General features: G+C 40.0%; 1 protein-coding gene across 13 annotated transcripts in view; it reads right to left on the bottom strand.

Annotated features, from left to right (window-relative positions):
• USP6NL (USP6 N-terminal like) overlaps positions 1–27984 on the bottom strand; it is a 245065-nt gene that overhangs the window by 51713 nt on the left and 165368 nt on the right. For 10 of the 13 annotated variants that reach the window (XR_015254038.1, XM_086714968.1, XM_086714971.1 and 7 more), the window contains 4 exons: positions 25923–25962; positions 13235–13315; positions 5748–5855; positions 261–370 (listed from right to left, as the gene is read on the bottom strand). Coding sequence is in view for 12 of the 13 variants with exons in the window: in XM_086714968.1 (XP_086571094.1) it covers positions 261–370; positions 5748–5855; positions 13235–13315; positions 25923–25962 (339 nt within the window). In the remaining variant the exon portion in view is untranslated. Of the gene's footprint in view, positions 1–260; positions 371–5747; positions 5856–6516; positions 6653–13234; positions 13316–14399; positions 14420–25922; positions 25963–27984 lie in introns of those variants that run through there. The other 3 variants (XM_086714974.1, XM_086714975.1, XM_086714976.1) reach the window with 3 other exon arrangements.

The following is a 27984-nucleotide window of genomic DNA, read 5'->3' as shown; positions in this document are numbered from 1 at the left end:
GCTACTGTATTTTTAACCATTCTTGGATCATAAAATGATTCCTTACCAACTGTATGGCATCTACTATGTCAAAGGTTAAAAAATTTCAGTTAACCTAGATCCTAAGTTTCATACAACACAGACCATATGAGCTTAAACTTTTAGGACATACATCAAAATTATAGTTCATATAAGACATTCTGCTTACTCATGTTTTAAGTTAATGAAGACTTTAGTAAACACTATTTATAAATGCCATTTATATTTCAAACTTTACTTACTTAACACCATATCGGTCTCTAAACATAATATGGTCCCTAAATGTGCGGTTGACGTCAAGGTCTATTTGTCTGATGTCAGGTGAACAGCCCCGTGCTCTGTGCTTTAATTTCTGAAGAGAAAAAAGAGGGGAAGAAAGCATGTTTTTATGGAAATCAGTTATTGAAAATAATTCTCATTAAAATAATAAATCAAAACATAATTCTCATTTAAAAGCTGTTTTCATTTAGGAAGACCACGCCCATGGCTCACCAATGAATATGAAAAGGCACACAATGAAGAGCGTCCCTCCCACCCATCCCCCCCACCCTCTCCCGACTCGGGTCTCCCTCACACCCATCCTCTCCTCTTCCCACCACCTTCTCTCATTCATCTTAACCATACAGATTTTAATTTTGAAGGAAGAACTTCTCCGAGTTTGCACTGCTCAGACTACGTAAAAGCACTTCACAGCTGGGCCACGCAGTCCATTGTGAGTTCTTGTTGCTTTCCCGCAGTGTTTTTGTTTTTCTTCAAGCTAATCATTGCCTTCTTTCTTGATTTGCTTCATTTTCTGTTTGCTTGCTGCTAATCCAATCCCAAACTCACTTGAAGCCACACTGATCTCCTCTGGTGCTGCTGCAGGGGAAAAGGTACTCTCCCATTTCCACTTCTTGCGGGTGTTCTGCCACAGCCTCCTGTCCAGCTCCAGCCTTGGGCTCCCGGACCTCAGGATGTGCTGCACAGCTGGGGTGTGGGGGTGTCCCTTTCACCCTCAGCTGGGCCATCCTTCGCTTGGGTCCCCTGTTTCCTGGGTCTCACATCTTCTTTCTTGGTTTATTCCCTTGTCCTGGAGGGGCACATCCTCTAGTAGCTCCTGTGGAGGGTGTACGGAAGGTAAATTTTTTTGAAACTCTGAATGTCTGATAATTCTACCTCCTTACTTAACTGTCTGGCTGTTTTAGAATTCTAAGCTGGAAACTACTCCTGCTCAAAAGGCACTGCCTTTACTGTCTTCTACAGCTTCAGGTGTTGCGACTCTAATTCTGGTTTCTTTGTATGAAATCTTTTTCTCTCTAGAAGCTTGTAAGCAGTTTTCTCTCCACATTCTGAAACTTTACATTTCTGTGCTTGATTTGTATCTATTTTTATCCACGGGGTTGGGCACTTGACAGATCTTTTCAATCTTAACAACTCGAACTCCCATCTCTCAGTTCTGAGTAATTTCTTCAGTAACTCCTGTGTCGATTTCCTCAAACCTTCCTGCTGCATTCCCATTTTCTCTTTCTGGAACTCTTGCTATCACAGTGTGGGATCTCCTGGGCTGTCAGTTAATTTTCTTATATTTTCTCTATTACTTTCCATCTCTTTGACTTTATCATCTTTCTGGAAAACTCCTTCAATTGTTATTCTCAAACTTCTCTAAAATCTTTCAGTTCTATTTTGATTTTTTGTAATTAATAACTCTCTGTTGTTCTCAAAGATTCCTTTTAATAGCATCCTGTACTTGCTTTATGGATGTAACATCTATTTCAATCCCTCTGAAGATATCTGTGATGGGTTGGTTTTTTTTTTTTAAGTTTTCTTCTTGCCGTATAGTCTGTTTCTTACAAGTTTTTTTTTTTTTCCATTTGTTCTCATTTGTCTTTCATGTTAGCTCCTTTCCTCAAATGAACAGAGGTATTTCGTTGTCTGCTTCTATTTAAAAGTACAACACTAGAAGCTGATGGAAAGCTCTGTGTGCGGAGGTGGGGCTTCACCACCGTGTCCTCACTGTAGAGTGACGTGGCTGGGCAGCTCCACTGGGGGGTTCCCCTGAAGCCAGTACGTCTGGGTGTATTTTCTGGGGCTGGGCAGGTCCCCCAGAGAAGTGTCTTCTGGGCTCCTGCCGGGAAGCCAAGCACGTGGCTGCCAACGTTCAGGGAGTACAGGGGGAGAGGCTGGGACGCCCCCAGTGCAGGACATGTACTCTTCCGTGCCCTGGTCACAGCGGCCCCACCCTCCGCAACGTGTGTGTCCTCTCCAGTCCAGAGGCCTCTGGTTCACTCTCTCCAAACGGTCGACCTCAGCCTCGAGCCAGGGCTGCAGAGGGACCTCGGGGGTCTCACTGCTTCTGCCACCGGACTCTGAACCGCTTCCACTGTTTTCGGCTTCCCTTCTACTTCCAGAGGTACCTGGAGTTGGCAACTACCAAGCCTTCTGGAGACTCTGAGATATAAATCAGGTTGCGTCTCCCATCTCCCACAGCCAGCCTAGGATTTCATTTTCCCGGGTCTGCTAAGTTTATTAAATGTTTGTCTGAATTCTGGTTTCCAAAAATTGGCAGCATTCTCTCTTCCATTTTCATATTCCTTGCGGGCCTGCTTTTTCAAAAACTGCTGTCAATTTAGTGGCATTTCAGGGAGGAAGGGAGCTAAGTGAATATATTTAATCTCCCAAGTTTAACTAGCTAAGAGATTAAAATTTATACTAATCTATACTTAACCATGCTTAAGTATAATTAAGCATCTACATACGCTATTATAACTGACTCATTTACCATGTACTGGTGTATATATCTATATCTATCTATATCTGTCTTAACTCCAACGAACACATATAAAAACACAACTGCTAATTCTCGACTTCAGCTAAAAGTAGAAAGAAGTAGGCTATCCGGAATATGAGTGTATGTGTTAAGTGTTTCATGACTATGTGTACTCTTGGGTTCTGAGGCAGGAGCTCGGAGAATGGCAGTTTCTGTAGCTTTTAAAATCATGATGAGTAACCATGGTCTACTTCAAAGTCCTAAATACAGAGGAAGATATTTACAGTACTGTATTAGAATCACATGACCACTAAAATGTTATTGTATACTATCACTGATAAAAGTTGATACCAAAATTTAGTTCAAAAATGATAATCTGTTCATATTTGTTCTTTAATTTTTTTTAAGGTAATGGGCAAGTAAAGAGGTTTCAATTATCATTCTACAGGCCTCCTGGCAAAAACTGAGAAGTCTAAAGACAGAAAGAAATGTTTGATAGGACGTGATAAAATAGTTCAAAGGCAGAAAAACACGCAAATATGTCTATAGTATTACTTTCTCTATAGGACAAGGAAATCCAACATAAAAAGGCCTCAAGACAGAAGCAAAAATCCCAGTTAAGTAGTAAAAAAAAGTAACGGGTCAGAAAGATGATGTCATTGCCTGTTTACACACAACAGAATACAGGAAATCAAGCATACTTCTTACCTCAGTGCAAGGAGGGAAAGCAGCTTCTTGGTTATCTCTGGAACTGGGTGGCTGAGACCCAGGAGGGTCAACAATAATACAAAACACACATTTCATTTCAAAGAAATCGGATCTAATGACCCTATAAACCTGAAGGTGGAAGAACGGCGGAAAGCATTTACGTGCAAACTCGGGATATCCCTGTGTGTTGGGCCAACAAGATTATGGCGCCTGTAGGTGAGGCTGAGAAGGCCGTAGGTGAGGCAGTTAACCGCGACGGACTGAACCGCCGGCCGTGAGACCAATCAGGGACACAAGAGAGGCGGATGACACTGAGGTGCAACTAAAAGAATAGGAGGAAGTGGTAGACAAGAGCGCCAGCTCAGGAGCCAGGGACCATCTCACCCACCTGAGAAAAATCTCAGCAGTTCGACTCCTAGTGAAGTTCCAACCTGAAGAGGGCAGTTCATACCATCTTTGGAGAAGGGAGAGTAGGAAGGAATGGGAAAGGAAGAAGATCAAATAATGATGCCGGGAAAACTCAGAGAGTCAAAAGAGGAACTGATGGCAGTGTTGGAAAAGGATGGAAGTACTGACGGGCCAGTCATTTCCTTTGTGGTTGCTATCGTACAACTGGCACGTACTGAATGGATCTCTCGTGTGAACCAGTGCCCGGATCATTTTATGCCACAGAGAAAAGGTCTAAAAGGAACTGAAAGCACAGTGCTGCTACCAGTACCTGTGCTGGGTCGAACAGGGCCCCCTCCCCAAATTCACATCTATCCAGAACCTGGAAATGTGACCTGATTTGGGGATTAGGGTCTTTGCAAATGTCACCAAGTTAAGATGAGACCATCCTGGATTGGGATGGACCCCAATTCCAGTACCTGGCGTCCTTATCAGGTGGGACACACAGATTCGCACAGGGAGAAGGCCACGTGAAGACGAGGCGGAGACGAGGGATGTGGCTGCGGGCCCACGCGTGCCCGGGGGGGCACCGGCAATCCCCGCAGCGAGGAGGGGGCAGGAAGGAGTGTCCCCGAGCCTGAAGAGAAACCCTGGGCCCACCAACACCCTGACGTCAGACCTCTCTCCTCCAGAAGTGAGACAGAAGACACTGCCGCTGTGCTGAGCCACTCAGTTTGTGGCACTCTGTGGCAGCCCAAGGAAACGAATGGAGCAGGCGAAGGAAGAGGAACTGTGTTCTCTCATTAACTCAACCAAAATTTAATGAGCACTACTACGTAGCCAGGCACACTGTTCTAGGGGCTGGGGTTACATTCTGTAAGTTTTCTCAGACATCACTTTCAATACTGGCTCTAAAACTATGGTACTAAAAGCAAATTATCTTATCAACAGGCTAAAATAATTTGAAACTCTAAAATCCTAAGACATAAACCCATAGTCCGGGTAGGGCCCAAATAGCAAATTTAAAAAATGTTTCAGACACACAAAATAAGTAACTCTTTAAAATTAACCATTTTTTTTTATCTTTCATCTTGGTAAAATTTTACACACACACACACACACACACACACACACACACACACACACACACACACACACATTATATGAAAAAGAAAAGAAAGTATCAAGAGTATTCCAAAGCTCCCTTTATGATTGGTACTGGGTTTAAATTATAAATAATTTTTGTTAGCCATTGTATTCTACTTTAATTTATTCCATTTATTTACATTTTCTGAGGAATATATTTCAGAATGATTTTTAGATATGTTTCCTATTCCTTTCAAACACTGATATAAAAGGTAGGTTTAGAAAGGGTACTGAAGGAATGACTAGACAAATTTAACACATTAGCTAGTTTAAGGAAAGTGTTACTCATCACGGAGTCAAAAGTTGGACTTTTTATTAATAAATAACAAAACTGGGAAATACCTACTAATCTTGGAGGCAAACTTTTTTCTCATGCCCAGAAGCAAACAGTCGAGCACACACAGGCAGCTGTTGAATAACGGTAGTTCCGCAGCCGTCTTCCCACAATGTCCATGAGGGGGAACCCTAGATCTCTTTAGTGACACCACACTGCCAAAGGGCAGCTACGATGAGGGGTTAGTCCATTTTCCTCACGAATATGCCCCAACACTGATCATTTCAAGTACACGAAAAGCACTTGATACTGACCGACTGATACAGAAAATAACATTTTCTTAGAAAACTCAATGTACTGTAATTTTAATATAACTTCAAATGACATGAATATCTTACATCACCTTGAAAGCGAAAGGAAATGGGTTTTACTTTTCAATTTCAAAACAAGTTTGCTGTACATACTCACACTATAAAGGTCTCTTGTTTCTTCTTTCATTTTAGGGATCTCCAGAAGTAGAGCCCAGACTTCACCTCTGAGCTGGAGTGGGATTCCTTTGTAAATTCTCCTATGAAACTTATTAAAAGAAACATAAATTGAAGGTTACAAATGACCAAATCTTAGACTGATCCCTCAAATCAAACTAATTAATATCTGTCAGTCCTTTGTTTTCAAAGTATCCATGACAAATGATACATTTTGACATGGCACACTTGGATCCTATCATCTCTCCTCTTTTGATAGTGATGGAGACATACACAGAAAGAAGTCACAAGTAAGAAGGTGGTAATATGACTAGTACATTTCAGTATTTTCATACCATTACAAAGGCACCCCTCATACAAAATGAAAGCATAATCAGTGCTCTTTTTTAAGGTGTGAACATGATTTACACATTCCCTGTTGATATAATTAACTAGTTATGTACTTTCTTCCTTTTCCCCCGTTCGTCTAAAAGGCTCCAAATAACAAAAAGGTCGCCTTGTCCCAGAAGTGTTTTCATGGCGTGTAAATACTGGAACCCCTAATGTCTTTTCCTGCAGCAACCCCTCTCTGGGGCTCTCCAGAATGTGTCAACACAACATATCCTGTTATCCTCGGCTAACTCCACCCTCAATCTTCAGTTCTCTCCCTGACTCCTGGCCTCCCTGTCTCTCCCCTCCAACCCACCACCCCCCCTCCCTGTCTCTCCCTTTTCCCTCTCCTCTTTTCAATTTTGGTAGTTCTTCAGGAATACCTTGCCATCACCTTTGAACGAAATGAAGAATAAATCATCAGCTTCATCGACTCTTTGGGTCCTTGTACACTTCTATCACTCTACGAATCTTAAGACTGTATACACTTCTCCATCTTCTTGAGATTGTCTCTTTTTTTTCCTCAAGGCTAATTATTCAAAATAACATACAAATCTATTGTGGTCATTACAAAGTTGTGCATAATAAAACCTGAAACTTTAAAGTAAAGGTCCAAACAAGGAAATGATTAAACAAATTGTGGCAGAAATCTTAAGGAGTAAGGTAAGAATAGGTACATAATTACCTTTACGACCAAAATAATCTATGTTAATAGTATGGCTAAGAAAATAAGATGTAAGTTGTAATTGAAATGCTGACAAGTTATGAACTAATAAGCAGAGTTTCAACTCCTACTACATACTACCTAGTTTTGGGAAACTAATGCTTTAGTAACAAAGTCATGATGTAGCTTTATGAAACCGACTGCATGGTTTAAAATGAGTAACACTGTAGAACTTTCATTGTGAAACAGAGAATGTTATGAAGTTGATTCATTAGGCAAATTCCGTATGTAATTTCAGCTTTGTTCTCCTGGTATGAACACACTACGCCTCAAATGTGAAATTTCAGCAGATAGTGACTAGAATCATCCATGTGTTAACTCACACAGTCACTCTAACTGCAAGAATATATATAGGGAAAGATTTTGTGAAAACTAGACTCTGCTACTTGGAGCTTTCCCAGGTACTGAACACTAACCACCATTAATTGTAAAATGGGTGTGGTTTAAAAAAACAGTGAATTTCAGATTTACTTTCCTAAAGAAAGTGTGCCATCTACATTCATTCCAAAGCTGTAATACGTATTATTACACTTTTTAAAGGAGTACCACCCACTAAAAGTATTTTCAAATTATCTGCTACATTTGTAAAGATGCTGTACTGTAAGCATCAGGTATGAATATCAGAAGGTGTGGAAATTACTGCAAATGTGAAAAGGAAAATTTCAATAGTCAAGTGGAAGATGATGGCAGGTAAACAGTAACTTCGGTGGACTCGAATCTCCATTAGGCTGATGTTTTCAATGAATAAAAAAATAAGAGTTCCGACATGTATTTCTCAAACTATATGACCTGAAAAGACTTTAGACATTATTTTACTGTTTTCATTCAATTCTGTATTCAACAACTATATATAAATGTCCATTTTTCATCTTACAGTAAATCTAAAATTAAAACAAAAAAGACAGCTTTATTTCTTCCTTTCAAGACAGATGGCTTTTCTCTCTTACTGTACTGATCAGATTCTCCAGTATAATGCTAAACAGCAAGGGATGAGAGTAAATATCATGTCTTGTTACTGATCTTGGGGAAAAAAAATTTACTCTTTCACCATGACAGTCCGATGCCAGTGACAGTTTTGTAGACACCCTTGATCGTGTCAGAGAAGTTTCCTTGCATTCTGACTTAACTGAGAGTTTTTATCAGGAATGGATGTTTGATTTGTTAAATGCCTTTTCTACACCTATTCAGATGAAGTGTTTTTTCTTTTTTTTTTTAGTTTTTTAATATATGTTGAATTACTTGAACTGATGTTCAGATGCTAAACTAACTTTGTATTCCTCAGATAAACCCCATTTGGTCATGATTTGATGTGCTAAAAAAAAAAAAAAAATCAAGGGATGATTATATGAAGAAGAAATAAGAGAGAAACTTCAGGTTAGGAAGAAAAAATTAATGATCCCAATGCTACTCCAGAATTAAAATGAAAAATGAGGCACAACTTTTACTGAGCATTTACTATGTCCAGGAAACTATTTTAAGTTATTTATAGATGTGTCTCCCATTTAATCACATCAACAACTGTTATTATCCCAATTTTCTAGGTGGTGATAGTGAATCACAAAGAAGATAAATAATATGCCTAAGACACACACAAGATATCACCATCTTTTAGCAAAAGATAATGATTTTACATTTTATAAAAAACAAAGACCATCCTTCCAAGACCACAATGCATGTAGCTAGTAGCCACCGTTCCGCTCAAGTGAATTTACTAAGATACATGGATCAGAAAATATTAAAGAAATCCAAGAGCAGAAAGCATTAAAATGATGATAGTGAAACTGTACTTAAAAGGTAAGCCTAACATACAGAGTTCTCACCTCACCATGTCATACACCTGAAACTAACCTAACATTGTAGGTCAACTACACTTCAATTAAAAAGCTCAAAAGAAATATAAAAAGGGATGCATCTGGAATTCAAGCTTTAGGAGGTAATGAAATAAAGCATGTAAACAAAGTCACATATATCAGGAAAAATTACATTATGAGACCCTAAAATAAATAAACTGTGCTTATTGTTTTTCAAACACTTGCAGTGTTACATCACAGACTGACATTATGGCAACATATTTTTTTCATCACAAATTTTCAACTATCATAGAAATTTTGGAAATTTTGTAAAACAAAGTAGGGATTGTATCAAGTACAACAGTTACTAATAAAATTTGCTTCTTCTCCAGAACGGTAGCCCAGTTTACATTTGTTGAGAATCTTTTAACTGGCAAAGTAGTATCTCGTACTGGCTCTAACAGTCTGTAAAGGAGGCAGAGCAAGTGCATCTCCCCTTTAAATGCTGGGAGACCAGGGCCCAGAGAAATGGGTGCTGAGGTCAAAGAACTTCATCTTCTTACTCCTACTTCAGGCCACTTCCGCCAAATCACACTGCCTCGTAAGAGATCACAGCTTTCAATTAAGTAGTAGACTTCAGCACAAGGTGATAGCTGTGTGTTCCAATTCATAAATGAGTATCATTCATTCTAAAAAGAAACTTTGTAGTGACTGCCTGCTTTGTGGCCAACACTCACTAGGTACTATGGCTATGAACATGAAAAAGTTCCTCGGAACTCAGTGTGTAACAGTGAAAATAATTATGTAAACAGATAATTATAGCATCAGCTGGCACTCCTTTATTATCAAATAAAGTCACATCTAGTACTTGCTACAGAGCTGTCACACCCTGATGGGAGATGTTGTGACAGACACAGACTCAGAGGGGGCCAGGGTGGGAAAAGGAGAATGGTAGGCATGCAGGGGTGGTTAGTCCTCATGTCAAAGGGAAAACCAGAAAAAGTTGAGGTGAGGGCAGTGAATCTGCTGTGGTGGTCACTTCTTATCAGTCCCGCAACAGTGGCTCTCGTCTTGAGACTGTATCAGAGATACCGTAATGGAGGAAGGGAGGCATGAACTGTACATGACAGAGTTAGGGAAGATCAATACTGAAGGACACACAGAGATGTGCCAGGAAGGGGAAATGTGGGTGGAGATGACGGGGAGGAATATAATCAATCAAATAACAATAACAACTTTAATAATAAAAGTTACGCTACCATTTTCAGATTATTTATTAGGAGGCAGCATATGTGTTTCTATATCAATTTATTTCTTGCAATATTATCACGTTCTTAAAGAGGGAGATACTATTATCATCCCCGTTTCATGGATGAGAAAATTAAGGTGCAGAAAAGTAAAGTAACTAACTCTAAGTCCTAAAACTAATAAACTAATCAACTAAAGAACTGAAATTCAGTTAGTCCGACTTCAGAAACCACACTTTTAACAACCACTATTTAGAATGTCTATATGTTGGATTTAAACAACATTTTAATATTCCAATTTGAAAAGTACTACCTTTAAAATTCTGTTAGAAATTTATTTAATGGATATGATACATCAAACCTTAAAGAAAAAATAAAGTAAGGTTCCCTGAAATCTACTTTTGCTTCCAGTATCTTTGTTTCCTTGCCAACACAATCAAGTAGGCTATTTCAGTCACACAAATCCTTTTAAAAATCCATCAACTGAAAAACAACCCATCAACTGACTTAACATGTTCAATACTTCTTTCTAACCTTAGTGGTTTGAAAATAATGATGAATGTGCCAATCCACATCATCATGGCGGCCAGTGAGTCAACTTTTCAGCCCACCAAATATGGCTCAGTTTGGGGGACGTGCAAAACCACAAGTGTATACCATGAAACCGAAGCTCACTCTGCTTGTCTCTTTACTGCCTCTCTATTTTCTTTCAGCTTCCCTGCTCCATTAGCTCCTTCATCTCTGCCTCCAGAGAGGCAGGAGTCCCTCAAGTCCGGATCTAAAAAAGTTATTTGTTTTTCTTTTAAGTTTATTCATTGATTCTGAGAGGGACAGAGGGAGGGGTAGATAGAGGGAGAGAGAGAATCCGAAGCAGGCTCTATGCTGTCAGTGCAGCGCGATCCGTGGTATCACGAGCTGAGCTGAAATCAAGAGTCAAGCGCTTACACGACTGAGTCACCCAGGAGCCCCTGGATCTAAAACAGCTTTAAACCATACACAAGGCCCTACTGCATCTTATAACTGTGTTCTACTTCCTCTGACCTTTTGCTGACAAACACCAATAGGGAAAGCCAACATAGAAGATGATACAACGAATGAACCGTTGAGTCTGGACGTGGGATCTCCTGCTTGCGACTAACAAGCTGTGTGACCTTGAGGAACTGATTTATAAACTTTGTGCCTCCATTTTCCCATTGTAAAATAAAATGCTAATGTAAGGTCCATTCAGCTATTTGACTTTAAAAAAATAACAAGTGTATCTTTCGTAGGTACTCAGCTGTGACACAACTTAGACACAATTACATCACAACTGATTACATCGTGATGTCTCCACTTAACAGAGATAACTTTGGGGCACCTGGGTAGCTCAGTCGGCGTCCGACTCTTGATACGGGCTCACGTCTGATCTTGCGGTTGTGGGATTGAGCCCCACGTCAGACTCCCTGCTCAGCTTGGGATTCTCTCTCTCTCTCACTCTGTCCCTCCCCTGCTCATGCTCACTTGCTCTCTCTCAAAATAAATAAACTTAAAAAAAAAAAAAAAAACCAGAGATAACTGCATTTAGTAGACTATATTTTTAAAACCCAACACTACTTAACACTGGCGCAGTGAAAACGGAGAGACAGTGTTCACGGTGAGAACACACAAGCAACACAAACAACCTGAATGGAAAGTCTTCCATTAAAGCTTGGATTCTTAACAACTCCATCCAATATTCTCTATCACAGCTGTATTTTTACTTCAAGATATTTTTAGAAATTTCTTCGTGTTACCATTACATAAGTAAGGAATCTGTGGAGAGAAAACGTATACCTCCTCTTGGAAGAGAAGAAAAATACGTGCTTTTTTTTTTTTTTTTTTTTTTTGCCTCAGTACAATTTAAAACTAGGTATGAACTGAAAGCAGCAATTCTTTTAGAAGGTACATTTTGTTTCACATCAAATTGGACCATATATATCATCAAATAATTCCAGCATTATAGCTGTGGGAAAGGGCTTTAAAATTACACATCAAAGAAAACAGTTCTGTTAAAATCTCTCTTCCTGGGAACTACATTAGCCAGAGTTGCTGTCAGAATAATAGCCTAGTAGAATTGCTTATTTTTACACAGGCTTACATACTTTCATAGATCTATGTATACTAAAAAAGAACATTAAGCCGTATAATTCTACAAATACTTTGCTGGACTGAATGGGAGATGAAAGGTAGGTGCCGTGCGTCAACATTTACCCTGTCATCACCACTTGAGCAATCTTTCCACAAGGACATGAGGTAAAGTAGGTGCCAACTTTGGGCCAGTATGGGCGACAGCATGATAAGGAACAAGGGCACAGATGTTATACCTCACATTCTACTCTAAACTGATTCCTCTCAGAAAACATCTTTGAGTTCCAACCTAATACTAAAGCAACAGTTAATAAAATCGACAATCCCAAAATGAACTTACACCTGATGAAAATAAAATAATAGAAGAGTCTAAGAGACTTTAAATAAGGGTATTTAGGATGCTCAAAAAGAAAAGGGACATTAGTCCTGTGAGATGCCCTATGACAAAAAGATTTCCACCATCTAATAAGTTTCACTCAATTTAAGGTCCCTCAAGGTGTGGTCCCCCTACCACAAGTTATAATAAAGACTCTGAGGAGTCCTGTAATAAAGGACTTAACTTTGCTTAACTTTGGCTCGTTCTGATATTCCCAACTTTATTTAACCAGAGAGCCCTTTTCTCATTAAAAAACCAGAAAGCCCTTTTCTCTACCACCATGAATTTCACAGCTTCCCAATGTATAAAGACTTTTGTGAGGAGACTGGGGGTGATACTAAATAGATGTGTGTGTTGTTTTAATTGGTTTAAAACTTAGCACCAACCGTACAGGGCAAAAAGATTTAAGGGGAGATTTGCTAGAAGCTTTTGAAAAGGAGATTGCTCCTGCTTCAGGGAAAGCTTTGAGAGGCCAGCCCTCTTCCTGACCAGTGTGACATGTGGATATGAAGCCTGGAACTACTGCAATGGTTTTGATCACACAGGGGAGCCAACCTCAAGATAAAGATGACAGTGCAGAAGTCAGAGAAGAGAGAGGGAAAGAAACTAAGTCATAGGGAACACAATGGAGAGTCTGAAGCAAATCACTCCTGAAACCATCCTACCTCTACACTGTCCAGTACATTCTCTTAACTAGACATTCTGTTACAACATAAATACTCCTAATTTACTAAATTAAGTTATAGTGAAATTTTTAACAAGAAGATGAATACTCCTATCATTTAAGAAAAGCTTTTATTAGGAAAATCCACATTCAATTTGTACAGTATCAGATAGAAATCACATTATTTTAATTACCTTTTCAGTGTTCTTATATTTTTCCCATCCTTTTAGCATTTTCAACCACTTAGTCGTTCTTTCAATTTCCAGTTGTTTTTGCTAAAACAAAATTGAAATTCAATGTTACTGTTTAAGGCTTCTGTAATTACAAATTACCAAAAACATTACAAAATAAAAAAAAAATGCTGCTTAACAACGACAAAAACTACTAAAAAAGTTAAACTCTTAGATAGCAAATATACTTTCTAATTCTAAGAAGTTAGATAATTGATTATAGTTGTAGCAATAGTATTCCATAGCTAAAGACAGGTAAAGAGAAAGGAATCGTTTAAATTTTCCAATGCTTTTAAATTAATTGCTGAAAATACTATGTATTCTACAAAACTAAACCAAAAGGACATTTTTAGTTACTTTGCAATATGTTTTATGCAGCCACAACAACAACTACAACAAAAAGACCTTCAAAATTCAATTCTCCTCTGTTACATTTTACTGAATTCTAACTAATGTTTTCTAATGTTTCTAATGTTTCTAATGTTAACTAATGTTTCTAACTAACTAATTCTAACTAATGACCAAGATGATTCTTTAAAGGAGAACCGGGTATTTATGTGTGGAGAGATTAACATATAACTAGCAATATGCTAGTGAAAAATTTGTCCAAAAGTAAGTAAAGTTGCTCCCCTGAAGATCAGCGTCTGCTCGGGGCAACTGTCATGGACATGGGCGAGTGCCGTGACTTGTGTGACAACATAAGGTCAGAAAAGGTGACAGCAAGGTCACAATGGAAGGGGCAGTCAAATCCACCTAGGGATGTTAAAGAAGATAAGCCCTAAATGAAGCACTGAAACATTATTAGGATTTTTATCAAGCACAACGTGGGAATGAATATTCTAAGAAGCATGGATAGATGTAGCTCTGAGGTAATTCGGCCCCTGGTGCCTGACAGTAGTTCTAAAGAGCTAAAGAAAGAAGCATCAGGGGATGAGGCTGAAAACGTAGGCAGGGGTCTTAGATGTCACACCAAATTGGGATTTGGAGCAAAGCTGGGGGATGGGGAGGGTGGTACAGAAAATGCTTCTTCCTTCCTTCTTTGGTCTCCAGGAGAAGGGACGTTTCTTCCTAATTATTTGGGCCTGTTGTCCAACCTCTTATCAGCTCCTAAGGTGGTAAAGTGACTTACCTGATTAGTAAATTTAGACAAAGAACTAGGCATGTACAGCTCATCCGTCCCTCTTCTTCAGAAGCCCGACACAATTGTGGAAGGCGCTTTTGTACCCCATCCTTTCAGACAGAGGAAAATACCCTCCTCAGCCAATAAGTCTGTGGGGACCTCTTTGTGTAACCGGGTCAGACCGTCTCCTGCCGGGCTTCAGAGTCAGGGAGCCCACTGCTGCTGCGCACCTAACGCACATTCTCCCCTAACGACTCCGCACCCCATGAAGGCAGACGTGTTTGCAGTCTCCCCAGTCCCCAGAACAGTGCCGGACACAGAGTAGGTCCCAAACTATTTCATTCTCACGAAAGGAATCCAAAGTAATCCTTTCTGGTGAGTGAGCTGAGATTCCGCCATTTTGTCAATTCTCCTCAATCCCCACGTTTTCTTTTCTGGAGGCCTCTGTCAGTGTCATAGGTGGATGAAGCAAAAGCAAAGGAAAGGAAAGCCCATACGGGAAAGAAAACGGTTCCGAAGACATACTTTATGCTCCAAACGGTAAGCTTATGACAACCCTGTGAGGTTAAGTATAATCGTCCCTGTTTTACAAATAAGGAAACAGAGGTACAGGGGGTTAAAGGACTTTCAAATTCCCCCATCTGGTAAAGTCAAGTTTGAAGAGAGGTCCAAAGCCGGGCAGCTTGGCTTCAGGACCTACACGCTTAGCCACCACATCTATGTCTCTTGCTTCCCACGTGTCCTCGGTTCAGGTAATTATAGTTTAGATGAAAGCAATGGCTCTTACTGACGGTCTTCAGTGCAGTCTCACAGGCAGATGGCATATGCCCACCATCAATATTTTTAGATTTAAAAGAAGCATAAAATCCCAAAGAAAATCCTGATTTTGGGAAATGATTCTCAATTTCTAAAAACGCAAATATTTTTAGAGAATTTTATTTTTAGGCATATTTTTAAAACCCTTTAATTACTTAACTCTTACTAGAAATTGTGATAGGTTGTTCATAATAAAAGATGATCACTCGTGAGCAAAACGTACTGTTATAATTCCCATTTTTCAAAAGACTGAGCATATTCTTCATTATATTATTAGTGATAAAATGTTACAGATGGTTCCAGAAATATGTTTAATTTTTAAGCTCAGTGGGGCACTGAAATCTAATTAATGTTTCTGCTAAATGTGACTTTAGAGAAGGCCAAGCTGTGAAAAATTAAGATTGATCAAAGTTTAGTATTTTTTTGTTCTTCGGCACTTCCTCCCCTGACTTCTTCAAACACAACCCCTTTCTCCGCCAACAGGAAAACGCCAAATAATTCAAGCCAACCCTAGAGTATAATAACATACACTTTGCCAGGAACAACCCTGCTGAGACCTAGCAGGTCTCTTGCTATGTTTCATTTTTATGACTATGAATTATCAATGAATCACTTTAAGAAGTAGTTATTCTTTTTTTAAGGCATACCTTGTATTCTCATATTTATCATATATGTAATTTTAAATGCTACACACTAACACGGAAGGACAAAACACACAAACACAATTTTAAAAACCATTAAGTATGCTTTTCTTTCCCCTACAGGGGGGAAAAAAAGACACACCTTGGGAAAAGCTCCCATGCTGCAGGATTTAAAAATTATGTATTAGTAGTTCCATCTCGTTTAAATGTTAACTCCGTGATGCCATCAATTCAGCTACACCTGAGCTGAACGCAGTGAATGTCTTCCCCCCACTCATGAATCTACAACTCGTGGATAAAATATACTCTATCGCCCAACATGCTACAACTAACTATTCCAGAACTTATTCTGAAATAAGAAATAACTGAAACCACAGGTGACAGATGGGAACCTGAATGCTCCAGAAAAACAGGCTAGCGAACACCATCTTGTCGTGGACTCAGTAACACCAAGACAAACTAGACAGAATGTAACATCAAGTGAGAATCTCGACCTAGAAGCTCAGCAGATACTCAATCTCAACATATCCAAACTAGTCCCTGACCATGCTATTCCCCTTCTCTTCTCCAACATGAATCCACAGCATCACTACCTACTAAGCCTATCAAACTAAAACCGTTCCCTTCCTTCCCACTCCCCAATCCACGTTCTGCCGGTCCATCCATGTCTCTTGCTTCCATCATGTCTCCTGTCCTGGTTCAGCAATCCTAACTCCTAGATGAAGGCACTAACTCCTCACTGGTAGCTGGGGTGGTCTTCAACTCCACCTCCACCGCTACCACATCTTTTTAAATGCATCACAGTTAAAAACCCCTCAATGGCTACCCACTATCTACAAATAAAGTTCAAACTTCTACATGGATGGCTCTTCACCACATGGCCCCGTTCACCTTCCAGTTTCACTCCCTGCTACTTGTATGATCTGGCCACTCTGGACTATTCGTCATTCCCAGCACGTAAGAGATTTTCATGACTCTTTAAGCAAAGTTTGCTATTTGTCTGCCTATGATGCTCTTCCCCAACATCATCTGGTAAAATATATCCGTTCAGTTAAATGTCAAAGGTCTGGAACCTTTCTCAAATGCCTTCATGGTCCAAGCAAAATTAACTGTTTCCTCAGCATTTTATGGCATGGACTGAGGACCCGGCTGGCCTGGGTTTAAATTTGAATTTTGCCCCTTCCTACCGGTTTCATTTGGGGCAAGTTTCTTAATCTCTCTGTATCTTAGTTGTCTTGTCTACAAAGTAAGAATTATTAGGATTATTATAATACCAAACAGCTGTGTTTTAGTTGCCCTAAATGGCCAAATCATATCATTATTATTATTATTACCATAGAAACTCCTTGACAATAGGAACCGTATCATATATTCCTGTTCTAATTTCAACACCTAAAAGAGGGGTTGTTATATTTAAAGAGTTAAATATTTTTAAGTTAAACACAATTTATATACAGAAAAATGAGTGAACAGCACTGTGAAACAATTAATAGCATTCTACCAGAGGTAGAGGGGTATGAAAGAGAAAACATATGAATGGATGAACCAAGATCATAAATACTTTTGGAAGTAATCCAATCATTGTAATACAGAAATAACCAGAAATAAATTATAATAGTATCTCTTACATAATGGTAAGAATGGTTATCATTCCATCATGTTGGCAACACCTTTCAAAGTATCGCCAAAAGGCAGAACTACTGATATTAGAAGTCTACACAAAATTGCTACCAGAAGCTCTGTTGACTTCATACACAGACATCGGACTTCTCCCAACTTTTGTTCTGAAATATTTTGAGCACGCAAAAAGTTAGAACACTGCACCATGTATTTATACAGCTCACCCTTAAATGATATATGGGTTTGAACTGTGCGAGTCCACTTATATGTGGATTTTTTTCTGATACAGCATAGTACTCTAAATGTATTTTCTCTTTCTTACAATTTTCTTAACATCATTTTCTTTTCTCCAGCTTACTTCATTGTAAGAATACAGTATCTAATATATATAGCATTCAAAATATGTTAATTGACTGTTCACGTTATCTGTAAGGCTTTTAGTCAATAGCAGGCTATTAGTAATTAAGATTAGGGGAACTCAAAAGTTCTATGTGGATTTTCGACTGCACGAGGGGTCAGCACCCCTGCCCCCACTGTATGGTCAATGGTCAACTATAGTCTGTGTGGTAGGCTTTGAGGGAGTGTGGACATCCTGTTCCTTCACAATTCTATCCAGTGATCTTATTACCCTCAAATAATCCCTGTCTGAACAGATTCTGATTCTTGTGGTTCTACAATGATGTGGTGGGTTTTTTTTCTAGGACTCCTTCTATATTATTGACACTTTTCTATTTAAAAATCTTTCTCTTCTATCCCCTCTTCCCTTTGAAATAACACTATGGTATAAAGAACTTTTTTTTTTTTTCAAATGTTTATATATTTGAGAGAGAGAACAAGAGTGTGGGGGAGGCACAGAGAGAGAGAGAGAGAGAGAGAGAGAGAGAGAGAATCCCAAGCAGGCTCTACACTGTCAGGGTAGAACCTGATATGGGGCTCAAACTCATGAACTGTGAGGTCATGACCTGAGCCGAATATGGAGTCAGAGGTTTAACTGACTAAGACACTCAGGCACCCCAAAGAAATATTTTATTCTATGTGTTATAATCCACTCTCATCATTATTCTTTTGAAGCTCAAACTGTCCCAAATTTGGCAGGACTGCCTCTTAAGTGGTTGGAGATCTGCCCCTTCAAATGGATCCTTGAGACATGCCCTATCTGGCACAAGATAATCAGGTTCACTTTACTGTATACTTTTTCTACCCCAAACCTAGATCAGCCACTTTTTTAAGAAACAGTGGTTCTTTTTAATGGGGAATGGTTTTCAAAAGCTAAAAATCGGGTACTAGGTGAGCTCAACGTTGTAACTGCTAAAATCATATAGGAGACCCTAGTATAAGAAAATTATATTCCCCTGAGAACTTCAAAACAACATCTATCCAAAGGAAAATAACGCCGAGATCTTTAAGTCTACTACTAGCTCTCTATTACCTCACTATGAAAACCAACCATGTTGTGCACTTTTCTTCCCATGAGCTGTTTTCAGAAAAGGACTAAACCTTTCATTTGAAGTTTGCAATCTGATGCCCAGTTGTCTTAAGGTGATTAACATGATTAATAATCCTGACAGTAATGGCCCTACATATATATAATCATGGACAGATATTAAATGGACTTCTCTTCTAGAATAAGAAACCTTGGAACTCTACTGAAGTTCAAATCTTCAGATGCTTTTCTGTCTCTCCTATTTGAGTATTGGAATGGGTGACTGAGGATAGTGGACTGGAGTCCCACACACCTAGACCTCACCAGCAGAGGTCAGGAGAGGACAAGAAGTACAGGGAGGAAAGAGCCCTGTTTAGACAGAATAATGACACTGAAAAGTCTATTGGTCATGTATTTTGAGTAAGATTTCACACCACATAAAATTAAGATACAGTTTTTAAAGACACGAATAGATTCCAATATTCCATAAGCTATTCAAAATGTTGCATTACATAAAGAAACAGCTGAATTCGTGAAAATTCATAGCTTTACATATCCTTTCCTCCTTATTAAAAACATCAATAAGCTCGAAGAAACAATATAATCCATTATTAAGATTGTTCTCTGCCAAATAAATATAATAAGTGTGATTGTTTATTTGTTTAAATGCCTGTTCAGGGGAATCCAAAGCATTCTGCAAATATCAACACTAATTCTCTTAAGAGAGACTGCCTACTACTACCCCTGTTTTAAGCAGAGAACTGCTTTCTGTACAATAACACATGGGCAAAGCTGGAACTAAAACCATGATTACACGACTATGCATTAGTGTACGAGTCTCCCAAAGGGCAGGAAGTGCACACTTTGAGTGTGTGCTTTGTAAAGATTAACACACACGTGCAGAATTCAGCATGGTACTGTTTCCACTGAGGTTGTTCGATGAAGCCATATGTGCACTATTGTTTAGTAGTTTCCTGGAAACTGCAGGGCTTGGCCATTAGGACTAGGCAGTCACTAAGAATACCTGAACTGAACTGAAACCAGAAAAACTGCGGGAAATTCTGATAAACTAAAAAGGTTACAGTCCCCGACTGCTCGTCTGCATGTGTCTGAAGTTCTCATTCCACGATAAAGAAACCAAAAGTATAAAGGGCAGGTCATACAATACACTTGCCGTTGTATAGAAAACTCATACAAAAGGCAGAAGTGGAATCTCAATGAGCAGCCTCAGTATCCTGCCTCTCGCTTCATAAAAGATTGGCAGATGAATATAAAATTATGTCTTATGTTAAATTATTAAGGTATGCATAGATTTTCTGAGTGACTTCCTATTAAACACTTTAAAGTAAATAACCAATTAATTATAAGTATAATTGCACTGGGTAGGTCTTTTATTGCATAGGCAAGACTCTGAAAAAATAAAAATGTAAAAACAACCTCCCTCAAGCATGCATCTTCTACTAGTTTCTGTCTTGTATTTCTTCTTTCGTTCGCTGCCACCTTTCTTGAATCATCTATATCACCAGTTCCCAGACTTGTGGACTTTCTGGACCAGAAAATTATAACAAAGAAAAAGAGAGGTGGGGACACTGAAGGCAGAAGTCTATACCGAGTTACCAGATTTTATTCTGCCAATTATGGGTATCTTTTGTTAAACGATACCTTCCAATTCTTCTCTCCCTAATTTCTTAAATAAAGGCCACTGTAACATTCAAGTGTTTAAGTCACCATATTTAGTGTTATAAAGCAGCCATTACATTCATTTGATTATCCATTCAGCCACCACTTGCTCAGCCTAGACTATGTGCAATGCTCTGTGTTCTGGGGATACAGGACAAAGTAGATTCCACCCCCCCCCCCCCCCCAGCCAAATTACATCCTGGAGAGCAAACACACACACACACACACACACACACACACACACACACACACAAAGAAGTGAGTAACATATTTATAGAATGTGAAATAGTGTTAAGTGTTAAGGAGAAAAATAAAGGAAGGAGGGGGATAATTAGGATGTGGTGGGGGGAGGGAGTTTGCAATTTTAGGTATCATGCCAGGGAAGGTCTTATTCTGAAGGTGAAGGTGACATTTGAGTAAATAGGAAAGGAAATGGAATGGGTCCTATAGCTATGGGGACGAAGGGGGGGAAGCACCCCAGGAGAGGAAGCAGCCAAAGAAGGAATATGGCAGGCGCGCTCTGGAACCACGAAGGAGCACAGTGAGTAAAGAAGAGAAGGCACTGAAAATGAAACAAGTGGGGCGCCTGGGTGGCGCAGTCGGTTAAGCGTCCAACTTCAGCCAGGTCACGATCTCGCGGTCCGGGAGTTCGAGCCCCGCGTCAGGCTCTGGGCTGATGGCTCAGAGCCTGGAGCCTGTTTCCGATTCTGTGTCTCCCTCTCTCTCTGCCCCTCCCCCATTCATGCTCTGTCTCTCTCTGTCCCAAAATAAATAAACGTTGAAAATGAAACAAGAGACTTAACGGAAACAAGGTCATAAAGGGCAATGAAGGTCACTCTGAGGACTTATCCTTTTACTGTGGATACAACTGAAAGCCAAAACGATGTTCCAATCAGAGTGTCACAATCTTACGTGACAGGCTCAATCTATCTCTTTCGGTGAACAGAAAGACTGTGGGGAGAGAGGGGTACAACAGCAGAAGCAGGAAGACAGAAAGCTCCAGAAGAGACATTAACAGTGGACAGGGGGGCAAAAGTGGTGATGATAAGTCATCAGATTCTGAATCCATTTTGAAGGCAGAGCTCATAGGATTGCTGACAGACGAAATGTGGGGTATGAACGAAAGTCAAAGATAACTTACAAGTTTAGACTGAACAACTAGAAGAGTTGAGTTCCCATTTACTGACAAGGGGAAGTCTGTTGACAGAATGGATTTAAAGAGAATAACAGAAGCTCCAGTTTGGACATTCATTAGACATCTAAGTGTAGACATTTAAATGAATGTACCAGGGTACACAAGCCTGGGATTTGGGGAGCCAAGTCATCAACACACAGTTGGCCTTTAGAGCCAGAGACAAGATGAGATGACCAAGGAAATAATACGGATAGGAAAGAGAAGTTCAAGGCCTCGCTCTGGGGCACATCAAAGTACAGAGATCAAGGAGATGAGAAGGTACAAGCAGAGAAACTGAGAAAGAGCAGCCAGTGAGGAAAGAACACGCGGAACGCATGAGAGTTTGAGGGCCAGGAAGAGAGAACGTGTAGGAAGGAGACAGCAGCCTACCGCTTCAAACACACACTGCAGGCAGACCAAGAGTCAGACTGGGAACTGACGGCTGCATCACAGCATAAAGGGAATTAGGGAACTTAATACAGGCCAGAAGGAGGTGGGGATAAGGGGGAAAGCGAAAAATCTGATTGGAATGGATGCAAGAAGGAAATGCAGGAAAGAAATGGAGAAGAAAGAGTAGAGACACCTCTTTCAAGAAGCGTTGCTCTAAGAGCAAAAGAGAATCAGGGCAGTTCTGGAGGTTCTGAGGAGGAAATGGCGCAAAAGAAGATTGGTGGTCTTCAAAAGTATGGCCAACTAATCTTTGACAAAGCAGGAAAGAATATCCAGTGGAAAAAAGTCAGTCTCTTTAACAAATGGTGCTGAGAGAACAGGACAGCAACATGCAGAAGGATGAAACTAGACCACTTTCTTACTCCCAGTCACAAAGATAAACTCAAAATGGATGAAGGACCTGAATGTGAGACAGGAAACCATCAAAACCCTAGAGGAGAAAGCAGGAAAAAACCTCTCTGACCTCAGCCACAGCAATTTCTTACTTGACACATCTCCAAAGGCAAGGGAATTAACAGCAAAAATGAACTATTGAACCCTCATCAAGATAAAAAGCTTCTGCACTGCAAAGGAAACAATCAACAAAACTAAAAGGTAACCGATGGAATGGGAAAAGATATTTGCAAATGACATATCAGATAAAAGGCTAGTATCCAAAATCTATAAAGAGCTCACCAAACTCCACACCCAAAAAACAAACAACCCAGTGAAGAAATGGGCAGAAAACATGAATAGACACTTCTCTAAAGAAGACATCCAGATGGCCAACACGCACATGAAAAGATGCTCAACGTCGCTCCTCATCAGGGAAACACAAATCAAAACCACACTCAGATACCACCTCACATCAGTCAGAGTGGCCATAATGAACAAATCAGGAGACTATAGATGCTGGCGAGGATGTGGAGAAACAGGAATCCTCTTGCACTGTTGGTGGGAATGCAAACTGGTGCGGCCGCTCTGGAAAACAGTGTGGAGGTTCCTCAAAAAATTAAAAATAGACCTACCCTATAACCCAGCAATAGCACTGCTAGGAATTTACCCAAGGGATACAGGAGTGCTGATGCATAGGAGCACTTGTACCCCAATGTTGATAGCAGCACTTTCAACAATAGCCAAATTATGGAAAGAGCCTAAATGTCCATCAACTGATGAATGGATAAAGAAATTGTGGTTTATATATACAACGGAATACTACTTGGCAATGAGAAAGAATGAAATCTGGCCATTTGTAGCAACGTGGATGGAAATGGAGAGTATTATGCTAAGTGAAATAAGTTAGGCAGAGAAAGACAGATACCATGGTTTCACTCATATGTGGATCCTGAGAAACTCAAACAGAAGACCATGGGGGAGGGGAAGGGAGGGGAAAGTTACAGAGAGGGAAGGAGGCAAGCCATAAGAGACTCTTAAATACTGAGAATAAACAGAGGGTTGCTGAGGGTTGGGGGGAGGGGAAAGTGGGTGATGGGTACTGAGGAGGGCACCTGTTGGGATGAGCACTGGGTGTTGTATGGAAACCAATTTGACAATAAATTTCATATAAAAAAAAAAGAAAGAAAAAGAAGATTGGTGGTCTTGTTGTTGTTTTCTGAGAGAGATAATACATTTTACATTGATGGGAAACATCAAGCAGAAAGAGAATGAATTCAGGTGGGAGAGGGAAGAAGAGACTGAGTGATGTCCCTGAACAAGCAACAGTGATCAGAGCCCATAAGCATAGGTGAAAACAGGTATGGTTATGGGCGTTTGTGGAAGTTCTCCTCTGATTGCTTCTATTTCCTTGTAAGAAGTAAGAACATGAACTGAGAGCATGGACGAGGTACTGGAAATCTAAGCAGGAAAGAATGTTCCAGTGGCTGAAATGGAGCAAAAATTCACTAGGAACAGCATGATCTCTAGGCAGCATTAACGTTCGACTGAAGTTTGTGATCATGACTTTAAAGTGAAACCAGTCAGCATGGTTGTGAGTCTTTTCCCAGTTACACTGAGCCAGACAGGAGCAGGCACTGCAGAGGCAGAAAGCTGGCCTCAACGTGGCCTGGAGTTTAGTTCAGAGGAAGCAAGAGAGGCGAGGAGGAGAAAGGTATGTGCGAGTGACTGTAGTGACCTAGAGTAGGATTTCAGCTGGGAAGAGAGGGGAATGAAGACAAGAGTATGGTGAGAGATAATGTCACAGTGGTTCTAGCAGTGGAGTCCAAGGATCAGTGAAGTCAGGGCACTAAACAAGACAGTGGGAACAAACCCTCAGGTTCCCTTTTCAAGGTGGACTGATAGAAGTCATCAATAATCTCCTATCTATTGTCTCACTTGACCTTCCTCTAGTCATTGGATGGACAGTGAGTGTCTCAAAGCAGAAACTATGTCTTATCTGACCCTAGTATTCTAGGCAGTACCTACCCCAGGGCTTGATACACAGTTGCTACTCAATAACGTATCTACTAAGAAACTCATTTGCTAAAACATCAAGGTTATGGTACTGGGAGAGAATGAGGCAGTCACATGACAATTCAACTCTAGGAAGTACCTCTAATGATTTTCATATATATCAATGGCAATTTTGTCTACATCTTAAAGGTATGCTTCATTTTTTTTCAGAAATTTTTGATTTTAGAGAGATTTTCTAAAGTATTTTTCAAATTCTCATTACAATATTTTTACCTCTATTATCTGAAACCCAGCCTCCTTCCCACATCAAACATACACAAACTGAAGATAATCCCAATAAATAGCCTGCCTTTCATTCTGCAATTCACTTTTTGGTACAGAAAAAAACAGAGATGGGGAGGGAACATCTGATGAACCTTAAAACACTGAATCTTGGGGCACCTGGGTGGCTCAGTCGGTTAAGTGTCGACTTCAGCTCAGGTCATGATCTCACAATTTGTGGGGTCAAGCCCCATGTCGGGCTCTGTGCTGACAGTTCAGAGCCTAAAGCCTGCTTTGGATTCTATGCCTCCCCCCCCCCCACCCCTCCCCCTGCTCGCACTCTTTCTCTCTCTCTCTCTCAAAAATAAATAGTAAAAAAATTAAAAAGAAAAAAACCACTCAATCTCTAGTTCTCATGCACATGCACCTATGGAACCAACTCCCTAGCCAACCAAGTATAATGAAGAAAGGTGGAAACACTAAGCTTAAAAACAGTGACAGGTTTACTATACGTAAGATTTCTCTAAGTCCTTAAAAGCTAAAAGACTTACTTGAATAAGGCAAAGTTTTGTTGTTGTTGTTTGTAGGAAATTTGATACAGCCTCATGGAACAGTTCTGAAACAAAAAACTATGGGTCTAGAATGGTGCTTTATTAGCCAAAGAGTGCCTGAGAATCGCTTCAGAAGCTTTCCGCAGATGTCCTGAGTTCCTGCCCAGAGAGTCTGACCTAACAGACGGAAGAAGGTCCCAGCAACCATGCTCTGAAAGGGCTCTGCATTCAAAGCATGAATGAGAAGTGGACTGGGTCCTAGACTGAGAGCTAACTGTCTAGCATACAAGTCTCTGATGACTGCTACCTTTCTTTTTTTCTCAACTATCTATCAGAAGTTCCAAAAACCTCCTAAAATTATTTCACCATTAATTCCTTCCTTACTGTGGTATACTCTGGGTCAAACTCGAACAATGCCTATACCATTTACATATAAGCCGGCACTCAAAATCACAGAGGTGGTGGATTTTATCCCTCTGATAAACATAACTCACTAGAAACGAAAAATAAATGTGGAGCTGGACTCACCCGTTCCACAGCCGCATTATGATATGGGAGCTCCTCCTCGCTGCAAAGGAAGAACAGTAAATGTGAAATAGTGGAGATCACAGTAGCTTTTTATTTTTATTTATTTATTTTTTAAGCTTATTTGAGAGAGAGAGCGAGCAAGAGAGAGAGTGCTTGCACGGGTGAGCAGGGACAGGGCAGAGAGAGAGGCAAAGAGAGAATTCCAAGCAGTTTCCATGCTGTTAGTGCAGAGCCTGATGTGGGGCTTGAACCCATGAACTGTGAGATCGTGACCTAAGGTGAAATCAAATCGGACACTTACCCAACTGAGCCACCCAGGACCCTCCACAGTGAACTTTTTAAAAATTATATACCTACAGGTACCTATGATATACGACCATTTGTCTGTCATCACAAGAATGGATCAAACTACATAAGCTTCCACTCTACCAAATTCAATATAAAACAACTGGCTATTTTGTAACCACAATGGCCCCTCTCTTTAAATCTCTAGACATACACTGTCCAAGACAGTCATTTCTAGCCACATGTAGCTATTTAATCTTAAATGTTAAATTCAGCCACAGTACAAGCGCAAGACAGTCATGTTGACAGAGGCTACTGTTTTCAATAGTGCGTATATAGGAAGAATGGTCTTAAAATTGCCAAAAAGTCCTACTGGACAACACTGCTGTAGACAGGAGGGCAGGAACCTTCTTCTGTGAAGGTAACCATTTAAACAGTAAATATATTAGGCTTTGCAGACCATACAGCCTTTTTCATGACTATTAAACTCTGATGCTGTAACGTGCGAGCAGACATAGACAATATGAAGACGGCATGCAGTTTTAGTCCCGCAAAATGTTTACAGAAACAGGTAGTGAGCTGAAGGTGACCCCCTACTCTATACCATCTCCTCAACTCTCTGGTTCAAACCATGGCCTATAACAAATGATTGGCTTAAAAAAAATGGTATAAGGGAACAAAATTACCTCCAATAGATTGATGAATTAAAAAGAAAAATCTAGGGGCACCTGGGCGGCTCAGTCGGTGAAGTGTCCGACTTCAGCTCAGGTCATGATCTCACAGTTTGAGGGTTCCAGCCCTGCGTTGGGCTCTGTGCTGATAGCTCAGAGCCTGGAGCCTGCTTCGGATTCTGTGTCTCCCTTTCTCTGACTCGCACTTTGTCTGACTCCCCCACTCGCACTTTGTCTCCCTCTACCAAAATAAAGAAGCATTAAAAAAAAAAAAAAATTAAATGAAAAGAAAAATCTAACTCTATAAATCAGGAAAGCTTCATTTGCCAAAACTTTAATGGGGATGAGATTTTTAAATGTACAACAAAAGATGAAATTCATTTTTCGAATACTGTAATTCTGTGATACCACCCCTAACCTAAAACATGCTAAGACTCTTGTATTAACTGCCCAAAGTATAAAGACAAGGCACTGTCTATAACAAAGTTATGTGCTTTCAATTGCTACCTCAGCAGTATTGATGTCTTGGCAATGATACATAGATTCTTGTCTTCATTTCTCTTGAACCACAAAATCCCATTTTTAAGAGTGCAACGCATTAGTATTCAAGAGTCTAGTATTTCCAAAGGCATGCTTGCTACTCTGAAGAGTCCTTAGGTGAACCACAAACCAATATATAGCAATGGAACTGACAAAAAGTGTAATAGCTGAAACAGGTGGTAGAGAGAGAGTCCAAACCCCTCATTTCAGAGATAAGAAAACCAGCATTTTCACTAAGTCACAGTCACTCAGTCTAATACAGAGATGCTCAAAACTATCAAACCCTGTGGTTCAAACGAAGATGGACAAGACCTTCAGATTATGCAGGAGAAGATGAGGAAGAGGCTGAGAAACCAACTCTTGAGAAAAGAAAAAACACCTCTGAGGATTTAATAGAAAAGTCTTTTTTTAAAAAAATGTCAAGTGTCCACACCTTGGGTTTTTTATGTCTTCCATTGTGCTCACAGTCTACATGTCCCTGATCCCTGCAGCCATTGAGGTATGAATGGCACAGCACGTAACTTCTGGTTTAAAAGCGCATCCATCCATTCCTCAACTGTTGGCAG

This window comes from Puma concolor, chromosome B4, assembly GCF_028749965.1.
Source record: "Puma concolor isolate L17-30 chromosome B4, mPumCon1.1.hap2, whole genome shotgun sequence".
NCBI lineage: Eukaryota > Metazoa > Chordata > Mammalia > Carnivora > Felidae > Puma > Puma concolor.
This window is presented reverse-complemented; position numbering and strand designations above follow the sequence as displayed.